The sequence below is a fragment of the Pantherophis guttatus genome, chromosome 4 (assembly GCF_059756535.1).
Source record: "Pantherophis guttatus breed Tessera chromosome 4, ASM5975653v1, whole genome shotgun sequence".
NCBI lineage: Eukaryota > Metazoa > Chordata > Lepidosauria > Squamata > Colubridae > Pantherophis > Pantherophis guttatus.
In genome coordinates this window covers 60535893-60547032 of record NC_142066.1, presented here as the reverse complement: position 1 = coordinate 60547032, position 11140 = coordinate 60535893, and the positions used below count along the sequence as shown (strand labels likewise).

Genomic DNA, 11140 nt, shown 5'->3' with positions numbered 1-11140 from the left:
TTCTTGCTTAAAAGTCTGTGCTGACCAATTGGCCCCCATCTTCACCCGAATCTTCAATTACTCACTAGAGATGTGCTATGTTCCTTCTTGCTTCAGATGCTCTACTATCATCCCAGTGCCGAAGAAGCCCACCATCAAGGAACTGAATGACTACAGACCAGTTGCTCTAACATCTGAAGTCATGAAAACCTTTGAAAGGCTAGTGCTGTCCCACTTCAAAATCATCATGGATCCGCTGTTAGACCCCTTGCAATTTGCATACCGAGCAAGTAGATCAACAGATGATGCTGTTAATATGGCTCTGCACTACATCCCACAACATCCTGAATCTCCAAAGACTCCTCTTTGTAGACTTTAGTTCAGCATTCAATATCATCATTCCAGACACTCTTCTAACTAAGCTAAACCAGTTACAGGTACCTGAACACACATGTAAGTGGATCATAAGCTTCCTAACAAACAGGAAGCAGCAGGTGAAGCTAAGCAGAATCACATCAGATACCTGTACAATTAGCATAGGGTCTCCCAAGGCTGTGAGCTCTCCCGCTTCTCTTCTCTCTGTATACCAATAACTGCAACTCTAACGATTCATCTGTTAAACTACTGAAGTTCACAGATGACACAACAGTAATCGGTCTCATTCGAACAATGATGCCTCGTGATGGGACCAGAACAATCTGGAACTGAACACACTCAAAACCATAGAAATGGTGGTAGACTTTAGGAGAAACCCTTCCATACTTCCACCTCTCACAATACTAGACAACACAGTATCAACAGTAGAGATACTGTGGTAGAAATTTCTACCATATCACAAGATCAAAAATGGACAGCTAACATCAAAAATGTCATAAAAAAGCACAACAAAGAATGTTCTTTCTGCGCCAACTCAGAAAGCTCAAACTGCCCAAGGAGCTGCTGATCCAGTTCTATAGAGAAATTATTGAGTCTGTCATCTACACCTCTATAACTGTCTGGTTTGGTTCTGCAACCCAACAAGACAGATTCAGACTTCAGAGGATAATTAGAACTGCAGAAAAAACAATTGCTACCAACCTGCCTTCCATTGAGGACCTGTATACTGCACGAGTCAAAAAGAGGGCTGTGAAAATATTTACATCGCATCCTGGACATAAACTGTTTCAACTCCTACCCTCAAAATGACGCTATAGAGTACTGCACACCAGAACAATTAGACACAAGAACATTTTTTCCCAAACACCATCACTCTGCTAAACCAATAATTCCCTCAACACTGTCAAACTATTTACTAAGTCTGCACTACTATTAATCTTCTCATCTTCTCATCATTCCCATCACCCATCTCCTCCCACTTATGACTATAAGACTGTAACCTTGTTGCTGGTATCCTTACGATTTATATTGATATTGTTTCCTGATTGGTTATTTGTAACCTATGAGTATCATTAAGTGTTGTACCTTATGATTCTTGATGAACATATCTTTTCTTTTAAGTACACTGAAATCATATGCACCAAGACAAATTCCTTGTGTGTCCAATCACACTTGGCCAATAAAAATTCTATTCTATTTTATTCTATTCTACCAGGGGACCTATACCTTAAGCTGAGAAGCTGGGAAAAAAATCTTCCTCCCCCAGGAACTGCAAATCACTTTCCTATTGCTACCAAAACTATATGGGCATGTAAACTTGCAGTCTCTAAGTCCACTTCAGTTGATTAATGAGAATTACACTTTGACCTGATTGCATGTGGCTTTGAGGAAGGGCTGTGGCTTTACAGATAGGTCTAGTCTGGAAGGAACAGCATGCATAACCTGGTGTCTTTCAAGATTTTTCAATTTCATTTCAACCCAAAGGCAGCCATGTTTGCTGAGGCTTATGAGCTTTTTAGTTCAATCCATTATCCGAAAGACTTGTCGATCTTATTCCCATTCCTGTTAGTGGGAAATAATCACCACTTACAGAAAATAGTGATAAAGACTACATGCTTTATGTTAAAAATGAGAAATTGATGGTGTTTATGATATTTTCATTATTTCAAAATTAGATAGTATAACACATTTTAAGGTGAAATGCATGCATTATACAGTAACGATGGATTTCTTGAATGGCAGCAGTACACTTTTTTGTGGTAGTGAAGGTAAAGACAGAATCTCCCACTTTCTATACACTCTCTCTGCTGTAGCAGATTTTGTTTACGTTTTCTTTAAAAGGCTATGTAACAAGACATGACATGTACGCGTACACGTTGCATTACGCACAATGCTCGAATACACGCGGGAGCATAAAATTAACGTGGAAGTGGTGGCTCCTTAGAAAGTAAGGAGGGAGAGAGGAGATATGGCTCTTTTTTTTTTTCTAGAGAAAGTTTCCAAAAGGATCGAGCCTTTCTCCCTCTTTCTCCTTCCCCCACCCCGTTTGCAACGTGTTGCAATTCCGTTTAGTATACTCCCGGTTGCCAAACCGCTGAAAGTTTGCCTCCACTTTGGAAGTCTTAAAGAAAGCTTTCCTCCCTCCCTCCCTTCCCACCCGCCCCTTTTCCCTTCCGCCCACAACTGGCTGGGCAGCCAGTGGGGTTCGTGACGCAGCGTCTGAATTCTTAGAGGGCAGGGAGGGGCTTGGGGGGGGGCTCTCCCTTTTTCCCATCTCCCCGTCTTTCTCTTCCATCACTTTCCTAACGGGAGGAGGGCTTGGAGGTGGAAAGCTATTGCGTCCAGACAGCGCGGCGACGGGGAGCCGGAGGATCCAAGAGGAGAAAGAGGACCCACCGCGTCTCAGCGAGTTGTCTTCTCACCTCCTCCGAGATGAAGCTTCCCAGACCCAACTCTTCAACGCTGCCTCGCCTGCTAAGTTACACCCTGGGCATCCTCTTCATCCTTGAGGTCGGACTCTATGCTCTTCCTTCAGGTATGCTCCCTTCCCCCCCCCTTCCAAATTTGCGACGTTTTGAGATGGGTGTGGGTTGGGAGAAGACGATTGTAGTACACTCTGCATTTTTTTCTTTTTTCTTTTTTAAAAAGGAGTAGGATCCTGAGTCCAAACTAATTTAGCAAATTTCCCCACCATTTCTTCCTCCTTTATTTTGGACAGTTGTACGGCCCTTGGGGGTGTGTGCCTGCGAGTGGTAAAGGAAGGAGAGACCTGAATGAAACCAGATGTGGCTTGGAATGGCAAAGGGAGGGGACTGGTTGGCGTGAATGACAGGCTGTTTTTTAAACTTGCTTCTCTTGCCCCTCTCCAACAACAACACCAGCAACAAAAGCCATCTATAGTTGGAAGAGTTGCTTTCCAGAGTTGCTTTGCATTTGAACAAATTCTCTAGGAAGGGAAATTGGCACTAAAACTGCAATCCCAATACTCGGAGTTAGATTTGGGAATTTCACTCTCCAACAACTGTAATTCAGTTCTGCTACTCTCAACGTGTCCAGGCATAATAAAACCCATTTACAGTACATCACTTCGTGCCAGTCAACCTTTGTAAGGATGCAAGAATTAATTTTATTTTATTTATTAGATTTTTACCCTATCTTTATTACTTTATATGTAACTCAAGGCAGGAAACATACATATTACTTCCTCATCCTATTTCTCCCACAGCAACAACCTTGTGAGGTAGTTGGGCTGAGAGAGAATGACTAGCCAGCTTTCATGCCTGTGGGGGAGCCAGAACTCGGTCTCTGGTTTTTAGACCAGCACCTTAATTACTACACCAAACTAGCTCCCCCCAAAAACAAAGAATGGTCCAAACATGCAAAAAATGTTACCGGTTTGTGCTGGAGAGGAAGGTAGATGAGAGATACGGATACATGTTAAATTCTCAATGTCTGTTTTATGCTTGTTTCCCCTCCCCACTTTTTTTTTTTTTTTTTGCCAAATTGGGAGGAAATTTAATAGACCAATCCAGAGACAGATCAATGGCATTTTTTTTAAATAAAAAAATTACTTTTGCTCTCACTCCAGCTTTTTTAAAAAAGTTTTTTTATTTGTATTTCTCATAAACACATTTACATGTACAGTCATTTATCCATCATTTTTCATTCATCTTATCTTTTAACTTTCATTTTTCATTTTTACTTTTTGGGGGCTGCTCTTTTACCATTTACCTTTACTCCAAACTTTCTTCTTCTCTTCCCCTTCTCTTCCTTCCTCTTTCTCTTCCTACTTTCTTCGTTCTTCCTCTCCTTCTCTTTCCTACTTCCCCTTCCCCCACTCTTCTCTTCTAACCTTCTCTTCTACTCCTCTTTCCCGTCCCTTTCCTTGCCTTTCCCCTTCTTTCTCCTTTCCTCTCCTCTCCTCTCCTCTCCTCTCCTCTCCTCTCCTCTCCCTTCCTCTCTCTCTACTCCTTCCCCTCTCTCTTCTTGTTCAGTTCAATCTAAAGTGGTATTCGAGCAGCCCCGATTTTCTAATTATCTTTATTCTCATTTCAATTTTTTATTCAATTAATATTTACTTTTATTTCATCATTTGTGTACACTTTTACTGATCAATTAACTGATGAAAACAATAGCATTGCAGTGTGATGTATATCTGAAATTACCCATGATCTTGTTTGTTGCAAAGACTTGAAATAATAACAGGTTAACATATAACAATTCAAAGGAGGAGATGCTGTTTGCCATATCTATTTAAACATGTGACTTTGCCATTATTGGACAGATCTGACTTAAAATAGGAAGATCTGTAGCCATGAATGCCATACCAATTTACTTTCATCAGTCGGAAATGGTTTTATTTGTATGCAAAGTTATAGAAAAACCAAGTTGTAACTAAATTATACTATGATTGAAAGAGCTAAGAAAAACATCAATACAGATAGTCCTTGGTTAAGAAAGCAATTGGGACTGGAATTTGTGTACAATGTGGTCATAAAGCACAATATCACCTGACTGCATTACTTAGCAACAGGCAGTCCCAGATGCCGATGTAGCCGCAGGAGTGTGCAGGCTGTTAAATGGGAAGAGGTGTGAGAAGCTGGCAAGGAAGGTCATAACTGATGATCATGTCACCTGCCCTGGGACATGATCATCCAAACTGTGATCATGTGACTGCTGCGACAGTTGGAACTTCAAGAACCAATTGTAAGTACCACTTGCTTAGGGCCATGCTAAGTTTGAACTAGTGGTGAAATGCAGCCGGTTCTATCCGGCTCCGGCGAAGCGGTAGCGCAGGCAGCGGGAGTTTCCGCCCATCCACCAGGACATCATCACATCCCATTTTTGACCCTCTGCGCATGCGCAGAAGGCTCTGCGCATGTGTGGAGGAGGTGCGCACGCTCACATTTATGAACTGGTAGCAAAGGTAAATGAATTTCAGTCCTGGTTTGAACGGTCACTGAAGGAATGGTTGTAACATGAGGACTACTTGTATTATCACAGATTTTTCCTTATTCCATTTTCCTGTGAGTTTTCAAGATTCCATTCAACCTTAGAAATTACTTTCATTTTTCTTTGGGATGAATGGGAACAAAGACCTCCTGTTTTCATAGCAATTTAAATAATATTCAGGTTTCACTACACTACACTACAGTACAAAACAAGAGTGGGAAAACTCAGGCTTTCAGATGTTGCTGAACTTCTATTTTCTAGCACAGTGATGGCAGTGATGATAACCTTTTTGACATTGTGTGTTAAAAGTGGGGGAAGTGTGGGGGGTTGCACACATGTGTGCTCACATCCATATTTTTATGCGTCCTGCCCCCCACGCAAATGGGTGCCCGACCCCCCGTGTGCTCCCCCGCTTTTGGCATGCGATAGCAGAGTGGGCCCGGTAGCCCATTTTTCACTTTCCCCAGGCTCCAGAGCCTTTCTATAAGTCTGGGGAGGGTGAAAATAGTCTTTCCCACCTCCCCAGACTCCTAGAAAGGCTCTGGAGCCTGGTGAGCATGAAAAATGGGTCTTCCGGTCCCACCGGAAGTCGGCAAATCGGCTGTTTCCAGCCTCCAGAGGATCTCCCGGGGAGGGGGGAGGCCATTTTCGCCCTCCCCAGACTCCTAGAAAGGTTTTGGAGCCTGACAAGAGCAAAAAATGGGCCTTCCCTACTCCCCTGGAGGCCAGAAACAGCTTGTTTCCTGACTTCTAGTGGGCCCATCTGTGGCACACATGCCATAGGTTCGCCATAACGGGTCTAGCACCTCTGGTCATTGATCATGCTGGTTAGACTGAATTTTCTAAAGAGAATCAAGAGATATATCCCTTTCTCCCTACTATCCACTCTTCGTTGAGTAGCAATTTTTTTTTGCTATTATTCCAATTGTCAGTTCCCATCCTGTTTCTCTTGAATCTTTTTGTCAGAGTGCACACAGCATGTCTATTTTGAGACAATCCAAGATATATACATACATGTACTAGGCAAAGTCAGGCAATCAATCATCAACTATAGCATGGAAGCACACACGGAGAGAGAGATACGCCCTCACAGGGCCTCTCTTATATTACAGCCTCTTAAAGTGGTAGAAGTCAAATACCCCTCCTGACTCTTTGATACCATTGCATCATCGTTACATGTTACAACATTACAGCAGCTGGTCATCTATTAAATCATCATTACTCTGACACTTTTGAATATTCTTGATCTGTTTCTGATTGTGCCACATGTTATAGGCCAGTGATGGCTAACCTTTTTGTTGTTGTGTGTCAAAAGCATGTGTTGTTGTGTGTCAAAAGCATGCACCCATAATGCAATGTGCGGCCATGCATGCATGACACCCCCGCATGTCCCACCCCCTGCTCATGTGCGCCGCACCACCCCGCATCCCATTTTGGGCCTAGCAGGCCTCCCTGCAGCCTCCTGGGACCAGAAACGGGCCGCTGGGGGGGGTTACCGCCCCCCATGTCCCATTTTAGGCCTAGAAGGCCTCCTGGGATCAAAAACGGGCCACGGGGGGGAGGCACGCTGCACCCCCGCACTCTCCCCCACCCCTGTATATGCGCACATATCTCCCACATAGCCCCACCTCCCGTACATGCACAGCAGAGACCCAAAAATCAGCTGGCTGGATGAAGGTGTGCGCAGGTACGGTGGAGCTGAGCTGGTGGACAGTTCGCATGCCCACAGAGAGGGCTCTGGTTCGCCATCAAGGTTATAGGCAAAGTAATGGTTGGCCTTCTTATCTGGTTTAGTTGCTTTTCCTTTCAGTACATCACCACTCAATGGAGCAATATCTATCGAAGAGGGCATTGAAGAAAGTCAAAATAGAGAGGACAGAGGAGGTGACAGATATCATTGGAAACCAAGAAACAAAATATTAATGGAGAGGGAAATGCAGGGAGAGAAATGGCTGAATTGGAGGTTGGCTAGTGACCAGAGAAGATATATGCATATATATCTGAGTGCTTCCCAAACATATCTCTGATAACATTTGTTAATAGTTATCTGCCTTTGCACCGAAGTAATTTATGGTGAAGCATTACACACTTTATAACCAGTAGAAACTGTATAACAAGGATAAGACTTTTTTTATATCAGTACAATGAACAATAACTTAAGTTTCACTCACAGTCAAAGAGGGAGAGATGGAGGCAGCATTGGAGAAAAAACTGCTGGTGATCTCAGAGCATGCTTGTGGTTTAAGTATTCTTGGATATTGCATAATGATAATCCATTCCCCCACCCCACCCCCTGGTCAAATTGTCCTTGAGTCACAAATGGTAGATACAGTCAGTTTCTTTTTTCTAAAAAGAAATTTATTTATATTAATTAATTATGAATTATTTATTATTTATTAATTTATTTGCGGCCCATCTCATAGCAAATGGCTCTGGGCAGCTTCCTGCATAATAATAGCCTCAACTAATTAATCATAGTGTGATTGTTCATATTTAGGGTTCAGAAGTTTATAGTGTCTGAATACTAAATATATACTGAATGTATATAAAATAGATAGGAAGAAAATGAAATGAGCATTCAGTCATTGCTATGCTTAGCCCTCAAAAGAAGTGGAAATACAAAACAATATTATTTCAATTTACATCTAAATCTATTCATTGGTTCTTGGTGAAATCTGTGATCTCTCAGGATCACAATGTACAATAACAAAAATCAAGACTCTGAATGTTAGTTAGTTTAGTTAGTTAGTTTATTAAACTTCTATACCACCCTTCTCCCGAAGGATTCAGGGCGGTGTACAGCCATATTAAAACAAACATATACTCACAAAATTAAAAAAACAATTTAAAATAAATATATGAATTTGGCCCTTATATTAAAAGTTACAAACACCCAATTTAAAATCCATTTTCTAAGCCAGCCCGGCCTGTTGGAACAAAAGAGTCTTAAGGGCACAGTGAAAGGTACGTAGGTCAGGGATCATGTGAACCTCCAGGGGCAGTTCATTCCAGAGGGCAGGTGCCCCCACAAAGAAGGCTCTCCCCCTGGGGGTCACCAGTCCACATTGTTTAGCTGACAGCACCCTGAGGAGTCCCTCTCTGTGGGAACGTATTGGCCGATGGGAGGCTATTGGTGGCAGAAGGCGATCTCGTATATACCCAGGTCCTAAGCCATGGAGCGCTTTAAAGGTGGTGACCAGCACCTTGAATCGCAACCAGAAGACCACCGGGAGCCAGTGCAGTTTGCGCAGGAGAGGTGTTACATGGGTGTGCCATGTCGCCCCCATAATCACACGCGTAGCTGCATTCTGGACCAGTTGGAGCCTCTGAATGCTCTTTAAGGGGAGCCCCATGTAGAAAGCATTACAGTAGTCCAGACGGGATGTGATGAGGACATGAGTGACCGTGCGCAAGGCGTCCTGGTCCAGAAAGGACGCAACTGGTGAATCAGGCGAACCTGATAGAAAGCTCCCCTGGCCACAGCTGTCTTCTAAAGACAGCCGTGCATCCAGGAGAACACCCAAGTTGCGAGCCTTCTCTAAGGGGGTCAAGATCTCACCCCCAATAGTCAGCGATGGAGCTAGCTGGCTATATCAGGACGCCGGAAATCACAGCCACTTGGTCTTGGAAGGGTTGAGTCTGAGCTTGTTTCTCCCCATCCAGATATGCACGGCTCCAGGCACCGGGACATCACGTCAAGGGTATCATTGGGGTGGTCCGGGATGGAGATGTAAAGCTGAATATCATCAGTGTACTGATGGCACTTCACCCCAAAACCACGGATGATCTCACCCAGCGGCTTCACATAAATGTTGAACAGAAGGGGCGAGAGGACCAACCCTTGCGGCACTCCACAAACAGGGTGCCTTGAGGTCGACCTCTGTCCCCATGCCAACACAAACTGCTTCCGGTCAGAGAGGAAGGAGGAGAACCACCACAACACGGTGCTCCCCACTCCCAACCCCTCCAATCGTCGCAGCATGATACCATGGTCAATGGTATCAAAAGCCGCTGAGAGGTCTAATAGGACCAGGACAGAGGAACAGCTTCTGACCAAGCCCTCCAGAGATCATCAACCAATGCGACCAATGCCGTTTCCGTGCTGTACCCCCGCCTGAAGCCCGACTGGTACGGATCTAGATAGACAGCTTCATCCAGGTACTGGGGAAGTTGTCGCGCCACCGCACTCTCAACAACCTTCGCCACAAAGCGAATGTTGAAGACTGGACGATAGTTCGCTAGTACAGCCGGGTCCAAGGAAGGCTTCTTGAGGAGGGGCCTCACCACTGCCTCTTTCAGGGAGGGAGGGAAGAAACCCTCACTCAAAGAAGCGTTAATAATCCCTTGGAGCCAGCCTCGTGTGACCGCCTGGGAGGCCAGCACCAACCAGGAGGGACACGAGTCCAATAAACATTTGGCAGCGCTAAGCCTCCCCAGAATCCTGTCCACATCCTCGGGAGTCACGGGGTCAGACCCCTCCCAGATAACACTCTCAAGACCCACCTCCGTCACCCCATCTGAATCTACCGAATCGGAGTCCAGGCCTTCCCAAATCTGAGTGACTTTGTCATGCAGGAATTGCACAAAATCCTCAGCCCTACCCTGCAAGGGGTCTTCCCTCACTCCCAAATGGAGAAGGGAGCTGATCACCCTAAACAGGGCTGCTGGGCAGTTCTCTGCAGACGCAATAAGTGGAAAAATAGTTTGATTTTGCCGCCCTTATTGCCACTAGGTAGAACTTAATATGAGACTCACCAGTGTTTGGTCAGATTTGGAGCAGCTGGCCCTCCAGTCGCTTTCCAGGCATCTTTTCCGGTGCTTCATCTCCCTCAGCTCCTTGGAGAACCAAGGAGCCACCTGGGATCAGCACCGGGTCAGAGGCCACAAAGGCACAACTTGGTCCAAAGCTCCAGTGGCTGCCCTATCCCAGGCAGCCACCAGTTCTTCAGTCGAGTCGTGAGCCAGAACCTCAGGGAATGGCCCAAGCTCCGTCAGGAACCTATCTGGATCCATCAGGCATCTGGGGCGGAACCACCTTGTCGGTTCTGCCTCCCTGCGGCGAGGTATGGCAGTACGAAAGTCGAGTCGAAGGAGTGAGTGATCTGACCATGACAAGGGTTCAATAACTATATCCCCTATTTCTAGATCATTCAACCACTGATCTGAGACAAAACACAAGTCCAGAGTGTGTATCCCCTTGTGGGTACGGCCATGAACTAACTGGGTCAGGTCCATGGCCATCATGGAAGCCATGAACTCCTGAGCCGCCTCAGATGTTTCACTGACGGATGGCAGATTGAAATCCCCATGACCATAAGTCTGGTTCCACTGATAGCCATGGTCAGAGAGATGCATTCATCATGGACCAGCCAGGATTTTTCCATAAATATCTATAAAACATACCTATCGTGCTATTCCATTTTAGACATTATGCAGAATGCAAAAAAATAAATAAATAGTAGACCAAAGAAATTAAAAGCATCAGATAAGGAAACATAGCTAAAACTAGTTTATACTAACACCCAGTCCCCTGAGACTCCAGGCCTAATAACAAAAGTCACGAGGGACTTCTGAAAAATAAGAAGGGAATGGAGTTGAACTTGTGTGAGAATGTAACATAAGACTTCATTAATTTATCAATCTGTTCTAGCTTTTTGCCATCTACGTACAACTTGAACTTGTTCAATACATTTTACCTGAAAACACAAGTACTTGTTGTTTCATGTAGTATTTCTCAGAGGCAGGTTTTTTTGTTGCATCATGTAATCTGTCTTTAGATTCACTGCAAACTGTTCAGTTATCTGCTATACAGTGTCATCTTCATAGAAAAATA

At 44.4% G+C, this 11140-nt stretch overlaps 1 protein-coding gene across 3 annotated transcripts in view; it reads left to right on the top strand.

Annotated features, from left to right (window-relative positions):
• The first annotated feature begins 2297 nt into the window (after positions 1-2297).
• Positions 2298-11140, top strand: part of MRC2 (mannose receptor C-type 2) — a 95142-nt gene continuing 86299 nt past the window's right edge. For 2 of the 3 annotated variants that reach the window (XM_034416175.3, XM_087892285.1), the window contains exon 1: positions 2298-2890. In XM_034416175.3, coding sequence (XP_034272066.1) covers positions 2788-2890 — 103 coding nt within the window. In that variant the 5' untranslated portion in view covers positions 2298-2787. The remainder of the gene's footprint in view (positions 2891-11140) is intronic. The other variant, XM_034416174.3, reaches the window with a different exon arrangement.